General features: G+C 39.8%; 2 protein-coding genes across 3 annotated transcripts in view; one reads left to right on the forward strand and one right to left on the reverse strand.

The window, feature by feature from the left end:
- LOC146623204 (dynein axonemal heavy chain 11) overlaps positions 1 to 4,207 on the forward strand; it is a 38,992-nt gene extending 34,785 nt beyond the window's left edge. The window contains exons 73-82 of one of the 2 annotated variants that reach the window (XM_085365801.1): positions 44 to 171; positions 461 to 688; positions 774 to 965; positions 1,970 to 2,098; positions 2,632 to 2,874; positions 2,975 to 3,157; positions 3,237 to 3,352; positions 3,480 to 3,592; positions 3,677 to 3,817; positions 3,960 to 4,207. In XM_085365801.1, coding sequence (XP_085221927.1) covers positions 44 to 171; positions 461 to 688; positions 774 to 965; positions 1,970 to 2,098; positions 2,632 to 2,874; positions 2,975 to 3,157; positions 3,237 to 3,352; positions 3,480 to 3,592; positions 3,677 to 3,817; positions 3,960 to 4,207 — 1,721 coding nt within the window. The remainder of the gene's footprint in view (positions 1 to 43; positions 172 to 460; positions 689 to 773; positions 966 to 1,969; positions 2,099 to 2,631; positions 2,875 to 2,974; positions 3,158 to 3,236; positions 3,353 to 3,479; positions 3,593 to 3,676; positions 3,818 to 3,959) is intronic. The other variant, XM_085365802.1, reaches the window with a different exon arrangement.
- Positions 4,208 to 8,018: 3,811 nt separating this feature from the next.
- On the reverse strand, positions 8,019 to 26,422 carry LOC146623205 (rap guanine nucleotide exchange factor 5-like). The gene is made up of 18 exons (XM_085366611.1): positions 26,001 to 26,422; positions 20,766 to 20,899; positions 19,985 to 20,085; positions 16,252 to 16,330; positions 15,885 to 16,029; positions 15,697 to 15,794; positions 13,767 to 13,794; positions 13,496 to 13,574; positions 12,618 to 12,767; positions 11,759 to 11,856; positions 11,389 to 11,511; positions 11,101 to 11,279; positions 10,786 to 10,876; positions 10,620 to 10,670; positions 10,314 to 10,401; positions 10,102 to 10,166; positions 9,880 to 9,934; positions 8,019 to 9,623 (listed from the first exon to the last, which is right to left on the reverse strand). The coding sequence occupies exons 1-18, from the start codon at positions 26,238 to 26,240 to the stop codon at positions 9,505 to 9,507; spliced, it is 1,923 nt and encodes a 640-aa protein (XP_085222737.1). The 5' UTR covers positions 26,241 to 26,422; the 3' UTR covers positions 8,019 to 9,504.
- Positions 26,423 to 26,960: the final 538 nt, after the last annotated feature.

Consider the following 26,960-nt stretch of genomic DNA (forward strand, 5'->3'; position numbering starts at 1 on the left):
TTGTTATTTATGCTCAGATTTTCAAAATTGTCTTTGTGTGCAGGTTTAAAACTGGGATTTTCCATTGACCAGGGAACTTTGCACAATGTGTCCCTGGGACAGGGACAAGAGATAATGGCTGAGAGGGTTCTCAAAAATGCCTCTAAACATGGACACTGGGTCATTTTGCAGGTAGGGAATCCTATTATTCAATGACTGCAGCAGTTCCAGTTGGCTTATAAAGCACCTAATGATATTATCTAACCCCCGGAGCAGGGGAAATAAATTTGGTTCAATAAAAACCATAATTGCCTAGATCAGCTCACTAAATGGCTCCTTTAAGGCAAAGTCTGTAGCCAAGTAAATCAGTGGTTTCAGATCAGAACACAGAGAGACAGTTTTCATGGCATTTACTATGAAATAAAATTTACGCACAAATTCTATCAACCTGTTACATATTCTACTTTATTTTGATGCTCAGAATGTACACCTGGTGGCTCAGTGGCTGCCCTCTTTGGATGCTCTTCTGGAGACAACAGCCGTGGACAGTAACCCCAGCTATCGGGTTTTCATCACCGGAGAACCCGCGCCATGTCCTGAGCAGCATGTAATCCCCAGAGGCATATTGGAAAATGCCATCAAAATCACCAACGAGCCACCCACTGGAATGAATGCCAGCTTGCACGCAGCCCTCGGCAACTTCAGCCAGGTAAAATGGAAAATATGCTTTATTTCTAATATGCTTCGACTGTAGTAGTCACTGAAATCTTCACTTGTTTTCTTTCTCCTTTCAGGACACTCTGGATATGTGCTCCAGAGAACAAGAGTTCAACTCGATGCTCTTCTCCCTCTGCTTTTTTCATTCCTGTGTAACGGAGCGCCGTAAATTTGGCCCACAAGGGTGGAATAACAACTACCCCTTCAGCACGGGGGACCTAACAATCTCAGCTAATGTCTTGTACAACTACTTAGAGACCAACACAAAAGTATGTTTAGCACTATTTTCTACAGCTAAACTGACATTTTAAGTTTTATTTATTTTAATTTAGCATTTCGATTACTGTAATACAACTTTTAATTTGTTTTTGCAGCTACCTTCTTTGCCGGCTAAATTTATAATGATAATGGTACTTAGCATTGGCATTTCTAACAGACAGTAATGTTGAATTACTGCAGTGTCTCCAATTACTTATTGAAATCTTTTGTCCCACTGTTATTTGTGAAAAATGTTCATTCCCATCTTTTTTTATTCCACATTTCTTCTCTTATAACTATGAACACGCAACCTGTAATTTAGCTTTATTTCACATAGACAAAAAATCCATTCTTAAGGTGCTGCTCCCCTCACAACTGCTAATGCATTGCTCTTAGGACTCCTATTACTCTGGTCATAACCAATTATGTCTCCCAGGTATTCTGCCCTCCAAAAACGAATGTCCTTCATTATGTTAACCAAACAGTAACCTGTATGTGCGTATACAGAGAATTCATTAGGAGGGCAATGAAGCGTTATCCTAAATGTAATTACATGCAGCCAATGTGACAGTTCACAACGCTACATAAGTGATCACTGCAATTAGAGCTGATGAAGGAAGCAATTTGCAAAACAATACAGGTACAAATGATTGTGAACCTACAGCTTTTGTAATTTGTTATGAATCACAGCTTGCTTTTCTTCCTCCTTCACCCTCACGGATCACAATCTCCCGCTGTGGAAAAGACTCTTCTGTCGCACTTCAGATCAGTGTGTATAAGAAACATAATTTTGCTATATTTCCCTACTGTTGTCATTATGAAAAGTAGCCTATCTCGGAGGTTGTTTGCTTGAAGTTTGAAAACAAAAAAAACTTCTTTTTTTTTATCAGGAAAATAGAAACATGTCTCTATAAGAGAACAAAAATGAACCCTGGGAATAATTTTAATAAACCTACCACAATGCATTCGTGTCTTATATTTGCAATATGATTTTAGTCAATAACATCTATTGCAGTTCATGCAGGTGCCTTGGGAGGACTTGTGTTATCTGTTTGGAGAGATCATGTATGGAGGACACATTACTGATGTCTGGGATAGAAGACTGTGTAAAACTTACCTGCAGGAATTTATGCATCCTAAAATGGTAAGGCAGAGGTGATGTAGCCTAATTTGTTCACATCTTCTTTATTTTTTTTTATTTTTTTATTTTTTTATAAACAAAAGTGTCACTTTTGAAATGTATTTCACTTCATTTAATAACATCTGCTCATTATTTAGGTACAAACTTTTATCTGGAGTTGTGTTCAATTTTATGATGACAGGCTAATCCATAGCTGTGTAGCTGTTTTGAGTTGTTGTCAAGGTAAAGGGTGCCCCCTGGGGGTGAAATACTAAACTGCAGTTTTGCATGTAATACCAGTCTAGGTTTTCTGTTTCTTTAGACATTGTGCTTTTTTGACAGATACTATTAAGGGTTTATTTCATATATTTTTTCTTTTGAAGATTTCTCTTCCAGTACTTTTTCCTGAATCTGCATTTTGAAGAATGTTTTGTTGTGCCTGCAAGAAAAGACTTGCACTTGTATATTGTCCATGATATTAAAATATAAAATACATGCTTAGCTTTTTTTTAATTTTAATTTTTTTGGTCTTTGTGTTATGAATTTTCAATTCCTAGTTTGAAATGGATCTCTCTCTGTGTCCGGGGTTCCTGTCTCCTCCGTTCTTGGACTACACTGGTTACCACCACTATATTGACGAACATCTCCCCTCCGAGAATCCCACTTTGTATGGTCTCCATCCAAATGCTGAGCTTGAGTGCCTCACTGTCACCTCAGACAACCTCTTAAAGGCTCTGTTGGAACTGCAGCCACAGAACTCTTCCAGAGGAGAGGGAGCAGCTCAGAGCACAGAGGAGAAGGTCTGCATGCAGAAAGAATCATTATGGGGGAGGGGAAAAAAAACTGCTGAGGGTGCAGGGACCTGTCTATATCACTATCCCAGTTTATTGTATTTCTTAGGTCACGTCAATAATTGAAGACATCCTTGACAAGCTTCCTGAGGAGTATAACATGGCAGAGATTATGGCAAAGACAACAGAGCGAAACCCGTACACCTTAGTTTGCTTTCAGGAGTGTGAGCGCATGAATCTTCTGTTAGTTGAGATAAAGAAGTCCCTTCATGAGCTGGATCTTGGTCTGAAGGTACCATAAACACAGTGACTGCCAGCAAGGTGCTTTACTGTTATTATTGTAGCATTAAAAAGCATTTCTCTGTCCACAGGGCGAACTCACTTTCTCCTCCAGGATGGAGAATCTGCAGTCTGCACTGTTCATGGAGCAGGTCCCAGACTCCTGGGCCAGACTGGCTTATTCCTCCACTAAAACACTGGCACAATGGTAACTTATGAGTCAACCTATTATATGCTAATTTTTCTTACTTCTTAAATAATCCCTTATAGGCACACTCTAAAAGCTTCTATTAATGATCTTCCTAGTTTTTTATTAACAATTATTTATTCTTTAGGTTGAATGATCTAATGTGTAGCTGCCACGAGCTCGACAGCTGGACTCAAGATTTTGTCCTACCTGCAGTTGTTTGGCTTTCGGGGCTCTTTAACCCTCAGTCCTTTCTTACCGGTGAGGACTAAACGAAGACAACGATTAATATTGCCATATGTGCACCGGTAGAACCAGAAATATTAACATAGTCATATTTTACAGCTGTGCTGCAGAGTATTGCTCGCAAAAACAAGTGGCCCCTGGACAAGATGACCCTGAGCGTGGATGTAACAAAGAAAATGAAGGACGACTTTGGGCATCCTCCACGGGAAGGAGCCTACATCCACGGACTCTTCATGGAAGGTCGGAATAATTAACCCAGCAGTAGATCCTGCTATACTCAAATTATATAGATTTTTCACAGTATTTTGCTTCCTGTGTCTTGGTAAAATTATTGTCTTGTAAGTATAATTGGTCAAACCCACAGTGCAACATGTGTCTTTAGGAGCACGTTGGGACACTCAGGCTGGAGTCATCTCTGAGGCGGTTTTGAGAGAACTGACGCCGGCCATGCCTGTGCTGTATGTTAGAGCTGTGCCCACAGAGGAGCGGGACATCAGTAACACTTTTGAGTGTCCAGTGTACCGCACCAAGCAGCGTGGACACACTTATGTGTGGACCCTCCGCCTCCGAACCAAACAGCCAGCTACCAAGTGGATTGTAGCTGGAGTGGCTTTGTTGCTGTCTGTGTGAAATTCAGTATTCAAGTATTACTGCAGTGTAAGAGCAGTATGTTTTTAAACAGTATTGGATTATGTGTCATTATAGTTTTACCATGTTTAGTTACTTTAACACATTTCTAATCTTGTATTTGTGTTGTCAGTATTTGAGTGTGTATATCCTGCATGTTGTAGATAAAGTAAAGTAAACAAGTAAAAGCAGATAGCCGATGTTAAACCTGTTGTGTTCATGTCCTACACTGTTGAACATCTCCCTTGAGCCTGGGTGTGATTTGTTGGGAGCTTATGTCTCCATTTTAGACCATGTAATTCTGGATGGGGAGCATATTTTATTGGAAGGTCAAGATTAAAAAAGCTCTCTGGCTGCCCTCTACTAACTGAATGATACACAATGCTGTCTGGAGGGGATCCTGGACAGAATTCCCAGGAGATGATGTGCATGGTTGCTATTGACTTTTAAATGAGGTGCATTTGACATTGACCTTTTCTACGGCAGAGGCAGAATACTAACAGACTAGTGTAATTCATTCAGCCAAACTCGTTGGAAAAACCCATTGAAAGACACTGATAGCTTTGTATGAGAAAGCAACACATTAGATTACCCATCCTTTATCTGCCTCCACTCTCTGTTAACATCTGATGAACCTACTATGCGACAAACAAAGCTAAAGAAAGTCATTTTAAGTAGAAGGTTATTGTTTTAAATGGATTTAATCAGGATTAATTGCAAACCGAGAGGACGTTCAGACTAAAGTTTGTAGTTATGGATGCATGTCTGGGGTGTTACTATTTATCTGCAGTGATTCACATGATTTAAAGTCTAATGTATGTCAGGGATATGAGGTAGAGTCAAGGTTAAGGCCATGTACTACACTGAGAAAAAACAGATGTGTTAAAGGAGATTTAAAAAAATAAGACAGGTGCCATATTATCTGCTAAAAATAAAATAACACTATGACGCTTAATTTACTGCAACTAAATCGCGGTGTTGTTTCTTTCTGAAGGGGTGGGGGGCGTCAAACTCTTATCTACTCAAATAAGATTTTCTTCAACACTAATAACGGCTGTGCTGCTCCTAATTTCTCCCTGCAGCCAAAGTGGCTGTAGACAGACAAATGGAGGCTGGAGGATTGATTCTGTGTATTGTATTGCACGAGGGGGGGAAATGAAGAACCGTTCTTCCTGTAGTTTCTCTTCATCTGCCTTCTCTTCCTCCCATTAGCACAGCACAGCAACTAGCCAGTCATTTGGCGACAGGGAAATGATACAGTGCTCGTAATGTTTGGGAGGAAATGGCAGGGTACGGGGCCGGGCTCAGCAGGGGTCGTGCCTCAGATAAGGCATGTTAAAGGCCAAGCAGGACACCTGGTTAAAGTCAGAAAGGGCATCTGGGTCACCACTCTGCCTTACAGCACCAAAAGAAGACATTGTGTTTGGTTTTTGTTTTTTTTTTGTCTTGAAAAACTCTAAAGGAAAATATGAAATCAAGTCTAGTTTCCTCGCAGTATTATGAACAGCTTTAAAAATGTTATAGTTTATGATGTCAAATGATGTCGCTGCTCTGTGGAGCCTTAAAATAAAAAGCTGCCTATGACCAAATATTTACTTTGACAAATTGTCACTATCTTTTTATATTCATTTTTACATAATGGCATGGGGTTGCAAAGCTGAGATAAAAATGTTATAATTTGTACTGTTTAGTCTGCTACAGAGCAGAAAATTACAAAAGCTTAAAGCCACATTTTAAGCTTTGAATGGTTCAACGTTTGCCTCCAGGACTTACACGTCACTTTCTTGTCCCTTATGAAACAATCCCATACTTTGTTGTCACATTAGGTAATAAACACATAAAAATAAGAAATTTTAAGACCAATCTTTTCCTTTTTGTCCTTTTTCTATATTACGTGCATGTTTTCACTGACTCTCGACGTATGATTCAGCTCTGATCCTTAATTCTTTGTTAAAAACCATTGGTTGTGAGAACTTCGGGAAAAGTTTACTACAAGCACCTTTTCATAATGTGTTAAAGGTAATAAGAACATAGTATAGTGACTTATATGTACTCTATGAAATCTGAAATCCTCAATTTTGTATGTTTGACAAAGTGCTTGAACATGTCAAGTGTAATAACGTTTCACTTCAAGCTGATATCATGCCAAAGTCTGTAACAGTTCGTCCTGCTGTAAGTTTTGTCTTTGGTTAATCACAGCATTGTGGGCCAAAGTATGGCATTAAGGTACTTAAGCAGACTTTTCAGGTATCTGCACCTGACCGGACCATTTATTTTACTGACAACTTTTTACTTTTAGCACAAGCACCTCTACTTTTTACTCCTGAAAAATTCAAAGACTTGTTACTTTACCTTTAATGCATTTGAGGGAGTTATTGATTATTTCGCATCACAGCGCACCTTTCCAACATTAAACCACTTTCAACCCAAATGGAGCGAACAGTAACACTTAAATGACAATCTTATTGGTCTTATGATCCATCATTGGCAGAGGTGCTTCCTGCCACCAGCCAACTGCTTGGGGCCTTCAGCCAGTGAGGAGAAGAGACACCTGAAAAATGTAACTTCCACTTGCGTTAAATTATTTGTTGACGTTGAGATTTAATATTAAGGTAACACTTTATAATACAATCCACAACTAGTTAAATAGAACATCTGTGTGCTGTATTTAGAATTACAATGTAAATGTATTCGCCTACAAATATTTAAAGGTAGGTACACTAGAATAAAAGAAAAATTAAGTTAGACTTGGCTCCATTATTATAAGATCACATAGGCAATTCTTATAGTATTTTTTTTCTTGTAAGTTGATAAGGGAGAACAGTCCTTATCAAAATTATATTGGTAAAATAAAAAGGACAGTTGAATAACAGAACATTCAATATGTCATTAACATCATGTATACCAAACAAAGACGTGGCTCCATTATTCCATCCTATAAGGTTACGAAATGGCCCATCACTGTTACACTCTTATTCTAGTGTGCCTGCCTCTAAGTATTTGTAGGTAAATACAATTACTTTGTAATTTCAAATAAAATACATTTAATTACAGGGTAATTACACCTTTTTGTCGAAGACTGTATTATATAAAGTTATTAATTAACTTGGCTAGCAGAACTAGTGTCAGCTGTGACATGACTGAGTTGAAGTTCCAGGTTTTTAATTTGCTGGTGTCAGATTATTAATAAGGGTGATGAACACTTGTTGGAGAGACCCAGTTTTGCCCCGGCAGACCCTTGATCTTGATCTGCACTTACTGCATGCGTTTACTGTAGAAAGAGGCAAAAAAAACATAAGCAGGAAATCCAAGTGCAAAGCAAACATTTGTGTCAGAGGGAAATGGAGTCAGTGACCCTATGAGAGAAAACAAAGACACTGATCAGTTACTGTAGCTTAGCGCAAAAATTTCCTTCAGAATGCTACTTTTCACTTTCATGTTTCATGTACATTTCAGAGCACGTACATATTCACTTTTGTAATCAGTACTTTAACTTCCAGGGTCTTTGTTAACACTGTAGTTCTAAGTGAAGTAATGTTTGCATGCTGGTGTTAGAAAACAGACTTTACCTGTTATGAATTATCACCAAATATTAGTCTAAAAATAATGAGCTCACGATGATGAAAAGTATTTTAATACATGCACAGTTGGCACTAATGGTCAGTCCATGGTTTGACATATCATGCAGACCTGCCAAAAACAGTGCGTACAATAAAAAATCTAACAAACAAACCAAAACAATTAACACAAGCATCCTAAATAGTATCTTGAAAGCAAATAAATAATTATGAGATAAATATCCATATCCAGAATTTCAACATATATACACTGTATAAATTGAATCAGCTGTACACTATTGATGACAAAAAATGATACTCAAAATAAAATACTGCTAAAGCATGTTTTAAAATTTAAAAAGGTGAAGAATATAAAGCATAATTGTATGTACACACTTCACAATAACTACCTCAGTTTGCCTGACCCAACCTAGCAAAACAGAACAAATACTGCATGTTTAAAATTGTACAGTAGTGCTACGACACAATGCAAACAAGCAAATGGCTTCCAGTTTGTCTTCTTCTTCTCTCTTCTTATTCTTGCCCAGAAGGTGCTATTTTAATATTTGATTTTTGCTATCGCTAAATCTAACCACAAATGAATCAGGCTTCAAAGAAATCAGGTTCTTTTCTGGTGCTAAATTCTTGAACTCTGTGTATCAGAAGTGAACAACTGCTGTCAGTCTTCAAATCTCAACAGACGGATGTATGGATGTCTGCGAAATGCACCAATATTGATGAACTTTAAAGCCCAGTACAGAGAAGTACCAGTATGAGTCTGTGGCTTCATTTAACTGATTGTCCACAGCTAAACCACTTAAAGTTCCCTGTGCTAGTGATTTAAAAATGATTAGAAAATGATCGTTATTTTAAACACCTATTTTTCATGGGATTTGGCACAAAGATAGACAATTATTACACATGCCAACAGAATACAGTATACTGTACTACTCTGTAGTTCCCTGCCTTAATACAATCTGTACTGTGCAAAGACTCATCATATATGCGTCACTTTGTGGTCAAATAAAACAAATACAAAAAATAAAAAATAAAAATGATATAAAAAAACTGTTAAACATGTAGCAACAGTTTCAATCTTGTTGTGCATAACACTGTGCTGATTTGCTTTGGGAAAAGCATGTCTTACATCTGACCTGGCAACAAGAAAATCTGGATTGTGGCGAACTCTGAGAGCACAGAAGTGTGTGTAACAGTGCAGACTTTTATTAGCTGAAAGAATCTTTGGTTAAATCTGATGAGCTGACCACCACTGTTTTTAGTTGATGTAAAAAAAAACAAAAAAAAAAACAGTAGCTCTCTGAAGAAAGTCAGAAACAGTTATCAACTAGTCTTCCTTCTGTGCTCACTGTTGCTTTGTGGTGTGCTAACAGCTCAAAGAAAAGTCCAGGACAGTGAATCTACACCCATTGGTTGCATTTGTTGTAAGTTTGTATTAGAAGGAAGCATTTTTCCTGCAAAGCAATCGTTTCTTTTTGTAAATTTTCGTTGTTAAATGACGTCTAGACTTGCCTTAAACTGTGTGATTTTGCTTTAGGTGCTTAAAATGTCATGTTTTTATTAATCTGTTTTAGCCGCCTGCTCCTGTCTCTGGTAAATAATCTCCTGATCAAATAGCGCCCTCCTGTGGTTGGTTAGGGTCTTGTAGCCTTTGTCCTGAGAGTTAGATGAGACAGCAGTAAGGTTGTCCCTTGGCACAGTATGAAGGAGGGTCAGAGTTGTTTTCTAAGATCGAGGCTCCAGCCTTTGTGACAGTTCAAACAGAGTCTGCTGATTGTCGATGATGTGAAGATAGTCAATGTAGGCTCGCACCTCTGAGCTGCTCTTCTGTGTTATTCCATTTCCTAGGATGAATAGAAAACGTGTTACTTTTCTGGGTGAAATGGATTTTGTTGACTTTCTTAAAGCCATTGTATGAAATCATGTAAGGCAATGTGCTGGTGCGAGAGGATCATGAATGTAAGTGACTTTGCTCACTGATTTTGTTATTTGCCTTGCAAAAACTGATGATGACAGCTTTAAAAAATGATGTTTCATCATTGCGTTTAGTATGGAAGTTTGTAGAAAAGAAATAACAATATAAACAATTTAAACACTGACCCATGTGATCTTTCTGGCACTGTCGAATGAGACGCACCATGTCTGCTATCATGTGCTGGAAGCAAAATGTGGAAACAGGCATCTTTAAACATACAGTTTTGTATTCGGTGCTGAAGCATGCCCTGCCAATTCAGTTCAATTCAATTCAATTTTATTTACTGTATATAGCGCCAAATCACAACAAAAGTCGCCTCAAGGCGCCACAAAAATGCAAAAACCTACCAGCTTTTCAAAATTGACCAGGTTATCATGAAACGTCTTGTTGCCTTCATGAATGAATGTGATATCTAAAGGAGAAAAACATTTTGTTTAGTATTCTCCAGCAGGTTTGTTCTTCCATGTCAGATCTGCTTGATAGAAATATCTCCCCAGCACTCTGCTCCTAGAGTTAGATTTTCTGCAGGGGAGCTGAAGTGACAGAATAATGAGCACACCTTTCAGCAGCAGAGGAAGAAAAGGAATCTTTGGAGCCTTCATCTTCTTGAAGGAGTCCCTGTAGGCCTTGTGATTCAGCGAGGGATCCTGTGAAGACATTTTTAAAATGAATGAGTCTTATCCAGCGGGAGTGACTGTGTGTTTCTGGATGCTTTTATTAGAGACTACTAACGATCTAATGCGGCCAGATGTTTCCACTGATTTTACAAGTTCAAAGCATCTGTTTGGTTCGGCCAGTACACACCGACACAAGGGTTTATACTCTCTGTTACAGTGTGAATTCATACCATGCTCAGTAAACTTACTGTAACTGTTTCCAGCTCTGAAAATAGCCGTTTGAATTTGCCAGGAACTTTCTGCAGAGAAAATAAAAGCTGATTTCAGATACTTCAGCTAGACATATAATAATGGAAAAAGATGGAAATTATTAATTCCTTTTAGAAAAAGAAAAAAGTAAAGAAAACATCTGACCTCCCATGTCTGACTGAGGCGGCTCACGGCTGCTGTGTTGAGGCCCATTATGATCGCAAAGAAACAGTTGAGGTTCCTCTGTGCTTTACAGCTGCACACAAGCACACAGTTCATTTACTTTCAGACTTGTAACCACAAAAGTAGATGTAGTTCAACGATTTGCCACTGGAGGGTGCAGTATTCCCATATAAAACATCTCACCCTACAGGTTGAATGCTGTAATAACTTTGAACTAATAGTAGGAGAAGCCAATGTGAATACTCGGTAAGTGAATCTCTTATCACACTGCTGTGGTATGGGAGGAACAATACTAACTGGGCAGCAATCTTTATGAATTTCTTGATGAGCTGAACCCGTTTGCAGAGCGTTGGGCACAGCAGCACCTCGGTCATCACCCACAGCTGGATGTCATTGCATCGCTGCAGCAGGAATTCTAAAGCTGTCGTGTGGTTGCTGCCAGCGTGGCGGTTGAAGGTGAAATAGACCAGCTCTTGCTGTAAAAAAAAAAAAAAAAAAAAAAAAGAACATTTACTGAACATTAACATCTTTGAAGGATTCAGTATGAAGAGAAGAATTTTTGCAAGTTCAAGTTGTGAGACAAACCTCGTGCACTGCATCAAAAATTGCCCAGTCAAAATCAGTGAGTGCAACAGCGACATCCCAGGTGTTCAAACTCAGCATGTGAGCTGTCCTCTGCTGCAGCTCTGAGTTATCTGTTAAAGGGTTCTGCAAAGAAAAACAAGCAAAAAAGGTTCAGATTTTCCTTTAAAACCACAATGCCCTGAACACCGACATAAACATTTAGACATTTTTGCAGACACTGAATAAGAATTAGTTTTGCCTCAATTTAAATACTAAAAATTAACAGTCTCTTCGCCGGTTTTTAGGTATCATATATAAAAATGCATTTTTTTCTACTCTCAAGAAAATGCATATTTAAAGTTAAAGTTAAACATAAAAATATTATTCCTACCAGGACTTCACTAAGGTCCTTCCTGCACGCATGCAGCCTCCCCACTGACCGTAAAGAACTGGAGAAAACTCGGTCCTGAGGCTGCAGGAGGAGTCTGCCTGCAGGGGAGAAAAGAGCATAAACAGCAGAATACCATTAGAAATCTGTCTGGCAGCATGTACGCAGCTATCACTGGTTACAGATAAGACTCTGTGTGCCAAGCTCCACTTTGAGGTAGCCTGACACTTTAGTGACTGATAACAGATGCTGACTCCATATTACTTGACTCCCTAGGAGACATCGAAGTCAATTATGTTGATTGCAATCTCTCACATACCTATCTGGGCTCAGTATCAAAATGAATATAGAAAGAAACATCAAATATGACAAAATGTTAGAAAAAAAAACTATAAATGAGAATTTTTTGGTTGGATTCACTTGTCTCCTAAGAGGAAATGATCACTAAAATCAATACACAGTTGTTCTGAGAGATCACCATATCCTGATATGAGTGCTCTCTTTGATAGGGAAACAGACGGACTCAATGGTGTTGAAGAATATGAAAATGACTGTAGCCGTCATAGTGCTTAAACTCATATGACAGAATTTGGACCAATGCGTTAAACATAAAACACAAAAGAGAACAGAGACTTGTTCTAGTAGGAAGTGGTGGCCCAGCACCTCACTCAAACACTTGTGAAGCATTTTCCTTTAATTTGTCACACATTTGCATTTAGAGTAAGTAGTCTCATAGCTAGTTCTGGATTACTCTAATATTCAACTGTAGTGCTACAGTGTTAAGTTGTGAGTTTCAACATTGAAAGTATTGTCATTATTGCTATGCAATGTTCTCCAACCAGTTAGAGAAAATACTATTTACCTCCAGGATAAGTGACACCCACGAGTACCAGCTCCTCCTGGGAGACATCCATCCTTTCTGCCACTGCCTGCACCAGCTCCTGTGCCACCACCCCGGACTGGACCCTCATACTTAGGTATGAGTCCATGGTTATATACACATGACACAGCACTGGCAAAGGGAAAAAAATAATTTCATTAAGTTGTAAGATCCGTTAAAAAGTGCAGCCCACTGCCCATATAGGAGGTTAACATGAAATCCATGCCTCTATCAGGCACAGCAGAGATCCATTGACCTGGGATCTTCTGGTCCCATTAGGTGGGTCTTGGGAAGTTGCCCACTGACCAAGTTTGCACATTCTGGACACAGACTAAGAAATTCAAATCATCTGCTTCGGTGTATTTTGGCCAACTGAATGACCAAATGAAAGACCCACTTTACGACCCACTGAATGGCCCACTGAACTGAATTTGGTGATGAAAAATGTTTGTTATGCTAATTTAAGAGATGTTAAAACAGACCAATTTTGGCCGGGAACACTAAAGTAAGGGGGTGACGTGACCACAACTGGAGGCTTATTTGAATGAACTAGCTCTTTAAAAGGAATATAATCTAAAAACTTTTTTCCCCCTTACTGTCTGTCTCCTTTTACTACATGTTTTCATTACAAATCACCTTTTAACTGTGCTTTTGAGAGGTGCTATAAACATTTAATCTTATTAGGCTATTATATGTCATAAGTCAGATATTTGCACTCCCAAATACCTCATTCAATCCCTGGAAAGATTCCCATTGTTGTACAGTTCAGACTAAAAGTCTCCTTTTTTCTTACTTTGGAAACAACGTATGGCGGGAGGAATGTGTGAAGAATGAAGCTTTTTTTTTTTTTTACGACTTACCATCCTTGGTCTCCCTCTGTGTTGCCCTGGACTGGAGCCCGTTCTCTTTCAGACTCAATTGGTGGAAAAGTGCTTTGCTCTGAAAGAGAGGAAATGCGTGGATTTTGAGACACGCTCTTACTGCCTGAGAACATCATGCATTTCGGTGGAACAACGGAACAATGTTCTTAGGAGGAAATGTGACTACAATAACCCCGACACCCGAAACGTCAATTGGGAAAGCCAGCTCATGTTGTATAAAATCTTTTATTTCTTAGCCTTGTTCACTTACCTTTCTTTGAGGGGAATATTCCACAGTACTGAAAAAAGGAGAAGAAGAAACAAATCACTAAAGTGCACCACAGTGTAATTAAACATTTACAAAAACAATCGTTGTACTTTGTCTTAAAAACTGATGATGATGATGATGATCCGTGGACCGCAGGTAGTGTCCGTAGTACAACAACGTAACGACCCATGCAGTTTATATAATCAAGGTAAAAGGAATCCATGTATACTCCTCTGCTGTGTTGAGTCCATTATTTAAGCTTGGTGTCAAGGACAGATTAGAGTGCTTGGTAGATTTTAGATCTTCCAGTGTGATACTTTCATTTAATCACCCTATTCCCATGGGTTAGTCCTGGTTTGATGGATAGCCCCGTGTCTATTATCATCCCTCAGCTTTTCCTGGGCTCTGCATCACAAAAGGCATGTTGGCACAAAGCCTGCCCGCAGGGATCTCCTCTCATAGGCCAGCAACGACTGTGCACTAATGAAAAACCTGACTCCCCCTGCCATGTCAAAGCACCGCTTGTGATCTAACTAGCTCTTTTACTCCTCAAAAAGCCGAATCACCAAAGAAGTTGATTAGCTCGGTGAATTATAATGGCACATGATTGGAGAGTGCAAGAAAACAAACAGTCTTTTTCCCCCAGCTTAACCTTCCCTTTGCACAAAGGCCAGATGGAAGTTGATGGGAAGCTTCTTTCTATGAAAAGAATGACACTTTTTTCACTCTGCAGCAGATTTCCACACGGCAGTCAACCTTGTCCTCCCCTAGGGTGGGACTGATTGTGAAAAGCTCCTAAATAGAAGAGTATGTCAGCCGGTAACACCCACGCAAAATCGGCTGCTTTATAAGAGTGGGTGTTGTGGATTTCCCTCCGTGCATATAAACGGGAATGAGATGCGGTCAGATAACTGTAGGAGGCTCGGGTTGAATCATCTCCACTGGTTTTAATGGGCATCAGGCAAGAGCAGCCTCAGGGGAAAAGATGTGACTGGAGGCTGACGAAGGGCAAGGGGCGCATGGGTGTGGCAATGTGTCTTGTGACTCAGGGTTGTACCATCAAAAGCAACATGATGTTTATTTTTATCAACGAAAACACTAAAGCTACTCACAGATTCCAGTTTCAGGGCAACAAAACTGTTGAAATTCATCTTTGATTGAATCTATGTATACATTTAGCAGATCAAGCATGTTTTATTTAATGGAGAATAAATACTGGGTTATTCATAATGCCTTAGTCTGCAATTATAAAAGGTTTTACATGATTTCATATTCTTTTATATATACTTATATTTATTTATTGGTATCTGTGCTTCGTAGCTTCCACAGCACTGTGAATATTCATTTGATTGGACTGATACTGTATATTGTGTTCTGAATATTGCATAATGATTTTATGACTCAACAAATCTGAAACCATACTGATGCGTATCACTGTGTTTGCAATTATTCTCATGTGTTTGGCCCAATCACAGTCAGCTGGCTAGAAATAGAGTCTTGTAAACAAGTGGTGGGACAAAAAGTACGTGCGTGCTCTTCGAGCTTTTTTCTTTTTCTCACGGAAAACATTTGTGGCTTCTTATTTCTCAAACTTCTTATACATCCTCAGTTCTGGACATTTGAGATGAAGACTTCTGTGCCATTCATATGCATACCAACCCAGAACACTGCAATTACTTTTCAGTTTCTGAATGGATTCATTGATAAGCATCTAAAGAAAGACACCAAGGGGAGAAGAAGCCCTTTCTTCGTATTCAAAGAACAGTGTGTGTTCCAGTTTGAATCCTTCAGCAGTCACAGATCTTACTAGAAATTTTCCACACCCAGGCCTGATGAGGTTCGTTTCCATTTAATAGAATTTGAAAGTATGTCTGTATTAAACTATAGTTCTCTTTCTGTTTCCACCAAATGAGGAACAAATATATGAACTCACTGTCTGCGATGCAGGTGGTAGAGTTTCTGCAGCTCCCCCACATCCCTCTCCAGGGCCGGGTGCTCATAAAGATCATCCAGCACACAACGATAAAGAGTCTGGAAGGAAATGTCAATTTTCATTTCTCCCATACAAAGTTCACCTCCCACCCAGTTTCCACCCTTTTCCGTTTGCACAGTGTGTCCTACCTTCATGAAGAGCTTGACATGCTCGTCTTCTCTCAGGAAGTCTTTGCAGAGCAACATCCACTGCGACACCAGGTGCAGGAGTTTCTGCTTCCTCTCCAGAGCCTCCTTCCGATCCTCTTTCCCTCTGTGTCGCTTGGTGCAATAGGTGGGACTCGGTTAAGGAAGGGAGATTATTTTTCATGTCTGACGTCAAATGCACAGCACAGCGAAGCATGGTGCATGATATCGATTTAGTAAAGGGGCCAAGAGAGTCAGTTATATGAATAAGATGAGTGAAGTGGAACAGCTTTAAGAAGGAAAACATACTTTGTTTTTGAATAAAACATCTAATTCAGAATCCTATAAAAGCCTATGTGTTCAAGGATATTGTCCCAGTAGAGCTTGGCATAAATCGCTTGTAGACATGAATACTGGGTAGGTTAGCAGGAAGTCATCTAGAAGTGTGTCTGTAAAGAGAAATAAAGATCATTTCATGGAAACTATAACTTCAGAAAAAGCAAAAAAGACTTTACACATCCCATTACATCAGTCATAAGCCACGGACGCATATTTCAGACATGAGATACACGGCCTTCTCACTGCTAAATCAGTGATATTCTGCCACCCAGACACGGTCCACTTTTGCCTTGTAGGAGTGCGACCTTTACCAAAAAAATGAGCAGAATTCCTCAATTAAGCACGAAGCTGACACACTCAGATACTGTTAGATTAATGGAAAGGAGTGCATGCTTGGAAGGGGCTTTATGGATATAGCCTTATGAGCTTCATTCAGTGCTACAAGATGCTGGAGGGCATGCACTCAAGTGACCTTGACAACTGTATGATTAATGTCAGCTGAGCGCTACGTACAGGAGAGCTTTACTAATTGCGATGGCTTCCGTTTTCCACTTTAATAATGTGAGAAGAAGAGCTCAGAAGAGGCAAACAATATGCTAGCGGCCTTTTCTTGCACACCATTTTTTACTTGCACTATCTGCAGTCTCACACATTTGCTACTGCAGGCTGTATCAGTAAGGATAAGCCAATAATGTTAATGTGTCAGGTGACTCTCTCTGACCTGTAATGAAGTCAATATTTTCATTGTTATTTTCTCGCTCACAGACAGGAAATTTGATGTTTCTGCTGTGCAATCATGCAATTGTGTTTACAAGCAGTACTTTCTGCCACGGTACCCTTCTACAACCTCTTACCAAGGTTTAAAATGAAAAAGTGTTCCTGTAAATAGATGACACAAAATGGATGCACGCTCTGCATTTGCGTACCTGCAGTTGCATTTTCAAGAAAGACAGCTGATTTTGCTTAATGGGATTTCTTTAATGATCACAGATGAATCTCTCCCAAATTGTGGCCAGCGATTCGTCTGAATATCCTCAGGAACCACTAACCAAAACTGTCATAAAAAGATACACGCAAAAGAAAAAAAATTGTCTAAGGCATAATGTGAAAGAAAAGGACACTAACTCTTAGACATAATGCCCAGCCACAACCAAAAAGCTTTACAAATCCTATTAGAGCCAACCGCCTTCCAACCCCTCTGTAAGTGTGCCTCACACCCAGAATTGTAAATTCTTCTTTTTAATTTCACACTGGCTTCCCAACGTCTTTGTGTACGTTCTGGTCCACAGGACTCCCTGACATCATTATGTTAATCCAAGCAGAGCAGCTGTGGACACATCACTCACTGCTCATGAGCGGTTACATATGCACATCTTCTATAAAAACACACCTTAACACAAAACCAGAAAACGACAGGAGAGATATCACAACCCACCCACATGTACTGTATCTACTTGCACACACACACACACACGCACACTGACTGACTGCATACTACTCACTCACACTGCTGCCTACTGCTGTATTTTTTCAGAGCTAAGCTGAAACTGAAACGCTTTCTCATGAGTAAAAGCTCACATGCCGCTCCCCAGACTGTACAGTCTGACGGTTTCTTTTTTGAAGTTGGAAAACAGACCTAGAGGTCTGCAGTTTTCAATTGGAATAGAGGGAAAAAAACAAAGCGGCAAGATTTAACCCAAACAAGTTAGCAGAAGATGTATTTGCTTCATAAAGGGAAAGACATTGTGTGTGAATTCTGCCGTTTGAATGAAGTTTAGCAAGCGGTTGGGTTGTTTTCTGGCTCCAGTCAGTCATAAAAGTCAGTCAGTTTTTAATATTTCACAGTTAGAACTTGTAGTTGACGTGTACTACCATGTATCATGTTGCTTTCAGACACACAAACCAAAACAAATTTTGTCTTCCTTTTAGCAGAATTACATAATTGATTCACTAAACTACCTTGTCAGTGTCATCAATAGGCTTGTCAATCAATCTGCACGTCTCTTTTGCATTTCAACAAAGCTGATCAATGCAGTCTTTGAAATTTGCATGTTAATGTGTCACTTGCAAGCTTGGTAACCACCAGAAGGCATTAGTTTAGCATTTAGAAAGCTTTTACATGTTCTGTTCTTTCACTTTCAGTACAAATAAACATCTCTCCACATGGTGCATTGGCAAAAGAGATAGGACATCCTCTCATTAAGGGCACAAATGTTCTGTTGCATGGTTTTCAATGCTACCAGCGAGCAGTATGATCTGTGCAGAGCAAGAATCAATAGCTGCACTCAGGGATTGGGTACAGGAAAGAAGGCAATGCTGAAGACTTGTGAATGCTAATCACAGTGCTAAGAAAACACTTGCACATCAGACATCCACTGATTGCTGCAGTGGTTCACACTTGCTTTCCCTCAAACATGCCTGCGGTGGTTTCAGAAAAGTGCCATCTCTCGCAAAAGAAGACAGAAAGCTTTGTATTCCTAATGTTGTTTAAACATGGACGTGAGTGCTACCATAATGAAATAAAAATGGCTTTCTAATGCGATGTACTGTATATAAAATCATCAGCTTATCTGAGCCATCCAAGAGAGACGAACCAAAACGCAGCAGCTCGTTGAATGTTGGAATAAATCTTGTTTGGAGAAAAATTGGAAATCTGATTCTATGAGATGATCCTCAGCAGTAGCACAGAACGACAAGGAGCCAGCAGCAGTCAGATTATTAAACATCACTCAGTGCAGATCAATTGCTGCTCAGGACTCATCCTCCTGAGGTCTCTGGCTCTTTGACCCTGGGATACCACTCAGCATCATGCTCTGCTTCATGGCTCCCTATGAAGCATTAACTTCTATACACTCACTGCAAGTTGTACTAATGGTGAACGATGCATAAACAACACAAAGCCCTTCTGGGCCGATGGATTTATTATACTCTAAATGAACAAAGAATAGAATGGCTAAACTATTTGTCTTAGTGGCTGACTTTATGTTTAACTTCATACCAGAATAAAATATTCTAATAAAGCGATAAAAATACGACACTCAACATAGTCTATAACTCTATTGCATCCCTGATAAGACATTTGATCTCCAGTTAGTCATGCCTCCATCCCAATGAGAGATCATCTGTTACCACCTCCATATCCCAAGAAAACTGCAGCTCCTCTCCTAATCTCCTTATGCCCACTTTCTTTCCTCTTCCCCGCTCTTTTCATCAATCTTTCGTCTCCTTGCCTCACAGCTCTCAATTGTCATTCCTCATCCAGTTATCTTTTCAGCTTCAGAAACAGAGGGTCTCCTCTGCCTTGGCAACAGAGCCAAATTATCAAGTACCTGCTTGGATGAGAGGAAATGTGTTGATTTTTTTATTGCTGTGAGGCTGGACTGCATGTCGTGCAGACCATTTACAGCCTCACTGAAAAGATATGAGAGACATTTATCTCTGTCATGGCTTTTAAATGAATGCTCTTAAACTTAACATCATTTCGGCAATCACAGCACATGATTAACCCAGTAATAATGCCCAGAGGGAGAAGCTGTCCCAGCTTTATCGGTAAGAGAAAGGGTGGGGAGGGCAGAAAGTAAAACAGAAAGTGAAGGTAGCTCATTTACTCTTTCTCTTCTCAGTCACATAAAGATACATATGTGACTTCTACATAAAGGTAAAAAAGACTTTGTGTTTTTGCTTTCTAATATCAAAGAAACGCTTTATGTCAGACACAGGTAAAGCCAAAAGAGGGTGAAATGATATGAAAGCAGTATGCTGACCTGACTCTTTGCCCTGTGTTATCCCTCGGTCCTCGTCCAGCGTTAGGTCATTCAGCAAGTGCTCCAGGATCTTCTCGGGAGTCCCTGACACTACCATGTACCTGTCAGACACAACAGAGTCATTGGACGAGTCCTCCTCAAAAGAAGAGAGAGACCGGCTGCTGCTCCATTCCTCCTCTCCCTCTGTGCCCTCATCATCTATGTAGCGAAAGTAAGGGACATCAAACGTGGGCATTGTCACCGGCTCTGCCCGGCTGGTGCTGTCACTGCTGCTCTTTTCCGAGCCCTCCTCATCCTCCTCGTCCTCCTCCTGCTCCACCAAGGCAGCGTGTAGCAGCCTTACCTCCTCCTGCTGCTGGTTCGGGGGCTGTGGCCGAGATCCCATCCTAGCAGAGTCCCCTTGCCCTTATGCCGGCAATGTTGCTGTGGTTACTGCTGCATGACCCCTTTACCCATCCCTCTATCCACCTGCACCTGCTAGAGCCCGTAGTCCACAGAGGTATCCCAGTATGCTCGCAACTACAAAAAAAACCCCTCTCCAGTTACTTGAATGGGAAGGCTGACAGCGCAGCTTTGCCTCACAGTCCCATGCTGCCTACTTGTATGTATTTAATGTAGTCATTTATGTGCACGGAACTGTGATGTAAGCATGCCTGAGTGAGTGAGTGTGTGATCCGCAGAGGGGGAGAAGGAGAGTGATTATAGGGAGAGCGCTGAGGGAGCGAAACATATAGTGAGAGAGGGAGGGAATCTAGGAGGGGAGGGGAGTGGAGAGGCTTACCTCCTGTTTCTCGCCTCCTCTCTCCCTCCTCCCCTCACTGATGCAGAGAGCTGCTCTGACGACAATCTTTGGAGAACGAGCACATCGTGGCCCCTCTCTCTCAGACACAAGCGGACTGCCTCGTCACTCTGGGGCTGGGGAGAGAAAAGCAGGAGGGAGGGAGGGAGGGAGGGAGTGTGTTATCACCAAGGAGATTCCCCTGTATTTTCTCCCACTCGCACAAATCACCACTGATTTCCATCATAATACTGCACTGTAAGTGAAAGAGAATTTCCATATATCATTATTCAGCCCTTATCACTGGAGCCCATTCAGGGATTAACATAAAAGACTATTTTAATTATTGATTTATGTGTAGCGCCTATTAAATCACGGTTGGCGACTGAAGGCAGTCTATTTTCAAGCTGTCACATGGTTCAACTTTGCATAGTAACAAAGGTTTTGTGGTTTGGAGTTTAGCATAGACCCCCGATTCCCTTGCCAGGTACTTGTCCTATTACCACCACGACATACAAGCAATGATAAATTCATCTCCTTTTTGTCAACAAACAAAACAAGTATTTTTTTTATTTTATTTATTTTATTCATGCTTTCACATGTATAGGGCAATATCTCTGTTTCTATTGCTGGGCATACTGGACAGCCTAGACATTCTCTTAAAGTATCTAAAATCTAACTTAACTAAAGTCGACATCTTAAACCAAAAAGGATTACTAGAGTGTCTCTGAAGTATAAAGATGGCTGACAGCTGCTTGACAATGGAGTAGCCTGGATCAGTGATATTGGTCTTAATGAGATCTTCACTGTATGTTGCATACGCATGCATCCTGAATTAGGCCCCCTCCCCTCACTTTTCACCCATCCTCCCCTTCTCAGCCATCAGTCACTGCAACACAAGCCTCTGTTCATGCAATTAGCTGGGTAGACATGCTGGAAATGGTTGCAGTTTGTGGCCCTAATTGCCTTTTGCCAGAGAAGCATTCAGGGTCGTTCAGTTAAGCATGGCTTCCTGGCACTATTAACGCTTGTCAAGGGATCCGTGGACATAAAGACACACTATAGATGCACGATACATATGCAAATATATGCATTTAGATACAAAATATAACAAAACAAAGACACACAAACATAGTGTGTCTTTCATCATTATTATTGCATTATCCCACTACAGTAGTTTAGATTGGTGGTACTTTTCCAGTCCTGTGTTGTCTGACTGACTGAAGAAAACTTTAGATATCTGCTAAAACTGCAGTAGCAATTACGTTTTCCAATATTACATAGACAGGTGCTCTCAAGCAGTTTCTACGTTGCTGAAGAAGCATCGAGACTTAATTGTCTTACTACTGGACTAAGGGGCATGGAGGATGACAAAAATGGAATGAAGAAAAAAATCCCATTGAAGCGAAGCTGTTCCTTTCTTCCTGTGGTTCTATCTTTATCAACATGTGGCATACTGTGTCTGTTAAATTCCTTTAAAGTTAGAAAAAAAAAAAGCACACTTTTTTGTCTCACCAAGCCTGGCAGTACAGCACAGTTGATTCTTGACTATAATTAACATAATATCTCAGTGTATGGCTAATGGGTCAAACAGCAAATAAGACTCTTCACAATTAATTATTGATTGTTTCTTGGCTGCTTCAGACTACTGCTTAGTGTGCACTGTGCTTTGTGGTTACCAGTGTTCCTATACAAAAAACAACCAGGCGTCTAGAGTGGATCATTGTAAGGAGACAGCAGGGCACCGGGCCACTCAGTTTCAAACCTAGCCTTGATCTGACCTTGCTCAAAGTTACTGAAGCCTTTCAAACATGGACGCCATCAGCAGAAAAGCAAAAATAATTTTCAGGCCTCTGCACAAAGTCACGTCCCCCTAAGAGCTTCACTGTCCCATCTATGGCTCCAGATCTATTCTGCTGGCTAGAGAGATGTGTTTTATGTATGTCTGTGTGCATCTGACATGCATGGTATGAAACACTTAAAGTGCCCTGGAAGGTCTCAGTCATGACAAAGTGCTGATTTGTCTTAATTCCTCCCAAGCACCAGTGTGGATTACACAGGATGGGAAGAAGAAGACGGGATCCATATACGAGTGCTGTTTTCAAATAAACATCATCTCTAACAGACGCTTGATGTCATTCATATTTCATGTGTGAGGTTTGAAAAATAAACAGTGAGCAAGGGAGGTGCACATTATGTAACATCAAGGTAATAAGAGTAAGACAAAATGTGTTCAACAGAAAAGATGAGAATGTGTTGCTATCTGTTCCCCATAAACTGAAATTAAAGAGGCTATAAAAGATAGAAAACTGTAAAAGATCTGCAACCTCGGGATCCGAAAAGCAAATAAATGCAGAACCTAGTGTTAAACATTGCATTTGAAAAACCTCTGGTTGCAAAGAGAAGTCAAATTGTACAGAACTCCTGTTGACTTGAGGTATGATCTCAGTAAACATCGTCTTGAGTAATCTTTAGTCTCAATCACTATTTTTTTAGCTGTAATAAAGCATGGACTTCTTTTATTGTCTCATTTAAAGCAAAATATGATGAGTGGCTATAAACTATAACGCAATATGTTTTAGGTTAAAACAGAGTGCCTAACATTCACAGTCTTTCTGCATCAGAGACTCTGACATGCAGCACTCTGTATATTAAGCACCCCTTTTCCCACCAGCTGGGATTTAACTGATTCCTAAACACTTTGATGTCTGTGTTTAGATATCTGTATGAGTCACGTTTTACAGCACTAGCAGCATCATTAGATTACTTATAAGATGAGGAACACTAGAGAATCATCTCACATAATGTTAATATTTCCAGAAAATGTCAAGTGTTAAATGTACTGTGTATTCTACACTGTAAAAATAAATCGTGATATAAAAGTATTTTACTGTGTATTTTATAGTTTTGTACTGTTCTTCTAGAATATCATTAAATTCACATAAATAGACTGATTTTACATTTCAAATGTAAATTAACGTAAAATCACTGTAAATGTAATAAAACATAATTTTCCTGTTTTTTAAATGTATCTGTCTGTACATATGCATATTTAGATTGTTAAAATACATTCACAAATGTATCATAATTTCACAAATATTTGTCCGTTATTTGAAAGACTGAACTGTTAAATTCAAATGTAATGCTATGGAAAAATATATAAAATGATTAGTATAAACTTTTTTTACATCAAATAATTACTATTATTGTTGTTATTTAGGGTGATCGTGGCTCAAGAGTTGGCAGTTCGCCTTGTAATCAGAAGGTTGCTGGTTCGAGCCCCGGCTCGGACACTCTCGGTCATTGTGCCCTTGGACAAGACGCTTCACCTACCACCTACTGGTGATGGCCAGAGGGGAATTGTAAAGTACTATATGAATGCGATCCACTGTTATTTAAACCAACTGTTAACTGTATATCTCTGTACATTTAAGTATTATTATTCATATTGCCACATTCATTGACCTTTTTTATAGGTAATTTCATTGTTTAATCACGTTAAATTGTTCCTAATTTAATGTTTAAAAGCACTTGAAAAAGGCAAAATCCGATGTAAAATAAGGGCAACAAACTGTATTGTCATTACTGAAAATAATGGGAAAATTATTTTCTGTTATTTTATGGTATTATTTTGGCGCCCCAGCTGCTGGAATATTACTGTTTTTTTAGGATTTGTTTTTTTTTTACGGTGTAGTGTTAAGTGTACTTTACCATACCTGGCTATTATTTCTGGCATTATAAATGACACACAGACATATATACTCAGCCTTTTTTACAGTCATAATTTGACAAACTTTGCATATGTACAATATTGTGCAAATCATTGCCAAGCTGAAAAATGAAGCCATTGCCAATCAGACATTTCCAGATGGTGGATCAAAATCTGACTGTACTCATTTTCATAATTCCATCAGGTTTGCTAAGATCCCCCAATGAGAACCAACAGCTTGTATTGCAGGAGGGCATATATAGATATAGGCCCAGAAGGGAACTGCATTAGGTGTGGTTCTATTCCTGAATTCAGGAATAAATTTTCATTAATTTAAAATTGCTTCTGTGGTAAGTTTCTGTTGAGACACAAGCACTGATTCATTCCTTGAGTTCTTTATTTATTTATTTATAATTTATAGGTCAGTGTTAGGGATTGTTCCTTCTAAAAATGGTCAGGAACAGGGACTGGACTGAAAAATGAAAATGAGTGAGAAAACAACCAATGTCCAAAGAAAGCCTGAGAAACTATTGCTCAAGACCACTTTTAAAAATTACTAAAAAGTCTTGATCCTTGGAAACAAATATAAAGAAATGAATGGTGGCTCAGTACTGTGCTCAGTATGTCACTAAAGAAACAAACGTAAAACACTGTTGTTATGTAGCTCTAACATTTGATCATCCACAGACTGGCAGCAGCTGCAGGCGACAGGCTGTTACTGAAAGTGCACGGTGATAAGGAGAGCTTGCCTCGTGGTGGAGAAAAGGTCATGACGCTCGGGAATCCACCCTGAAAACATACAATGTCTTGGCATGATGACTTGCGTCATTTCTTCCTGCAATTGTTCAGCAGGTCAACGCACAGACACAGCTGGCAGGAAGAGAGAAGCTGAACCCACCATAAAGCTAGCCAATCAGATTGCTCCTATACAGGTGATGTAATAGTTTTAAAAGTGTGGAGGCTGACGTGCACATACAACACTTCTTGTTGTATTTGAATTTCTTTTTACCCACGTTTTGAACAGCATCCCAACTTTTTGAGAACTGGGGTTGTAAACACAGGCATAGTGATTCATCTTATAGATACAATCTATTTTGACATCTATTCTTGCGTCTAAAATGGTCTTTTTTCTCATATTTAATGAGACACTTCTTGCAATCTGCACATAATTTAAGTGGCAACACTAATCTTTAGATAAGGTGGAGACACTATAGAACGTAAGGAGACCGATTAAAAAAAAACAAGACTGCAAATTCACTTCAGTTTGATTAATGGGATGCTACACAGACTGCAATGCTTGCATAAAACACTGCAGTATAATCCTGAGTGAATGTAACTAAGGATGCAGACTCCACTTGCTTTCACTCATGGGGAAAGCTTGCTAACAGAGTCGGATTTATAATTAAATAAAGTGGAGCATCAAATATGTTGAACTAAAGCTGCGTTTTCGTTTCGATGCATTTACATGCTGCAACAAACAAAAGTTGTAGAAATATCTGCTCTGTCTGCCGATGTGTCATGTATCTCACCTCACTTGTCCTTTCTGGGTTCTTGCTGTGGTTTTGCAGAAAGCGACAGCCATCCTTGGCCAGTCTCTGGACCATCTCCAGTCTGGACAGGTCCTCCTTGTCATGCAGGATGCTCTTGTTCCCATGATGCAGCCCAGGGGACACAGAGAACATGTATCTGAGGCCACAGTCCCACGACATTGCCGACTGATTACTGGCTGCTGGCTTTCCACCAGGAACAACAGCAGAATTCCTGAACATGGGCTTACACAACTCGTAAAAAATGCCTAACAGAGGTGAGCAGCTCAAGAATGAGTGTAGGCTATATGTACGAGTTGTGAATTTCTGTCTGAGTAGATTCCAGTTGCTGTACACCTCAGTCAAGTCTACAGGCGCATCAGTTGAACTCCAGGTATCGCTCTGTGTGGTTGGCTGTACTGAGAGTGAATGACAGAGTTCTCCTCTCCGTCCTTCTGGTGCTTTTCAGCACCCGGGCAGGGAGGGAGTGAGTTAAGGACACGGTGGGTTCAGGAAACATCTGGTGAGCCAGACAGACCCAAAAAGGAAGTTTAAAAATCTCCCGAAAGCAGGAGAGAGTTAAGATTCAGGATAGGGCAGGGTACTTCACACTAGAAGGTCAAACTCTTGTTAGGGTGGAGATGTACTACGTGTGAGGCAAACAATACTTAACCGCTTTATTTTCAGTTAGGGTGAGGTAATGTAATGGCGCCCATAAGAAGCTCGTAAAGTCAGAGCAAAAGCTACAGATCTGTCACAGAAAGTTACTGACATATTCAGGTGGATGTGTAAACATCAGAGCATTTACCTGCTGTATATAAAGTGGAGCAAGCATTAGAATTTTGAGTAATCAAAACTCTTTATCACTCATCTAGATAGCTGCTGATTACAGTGAACAGTGAACAGAGTTTCCAGTTTTTTATGTGATATATTGCAAATTGAGGCTGGATCTCGGGGAGTTCA

This window comes from Diplotaxodon limnothrissa, linkage group LG11, assembly GCF_057381915.1.
Source record: "Diplotaxodon limnothrissa isolate DT_005_m linkage group LG11, D_limnothrissa_male_GT1.1, whole genome shotgun sequence".
In the NCBI taxonomy this organism is placed as follows: Eukaryota; Metazoa; Chordata; class Actinopteri; order Cichliformes; family Cichlidae; genus Diplotaxodon; species Diplotaxodon limnothrissa.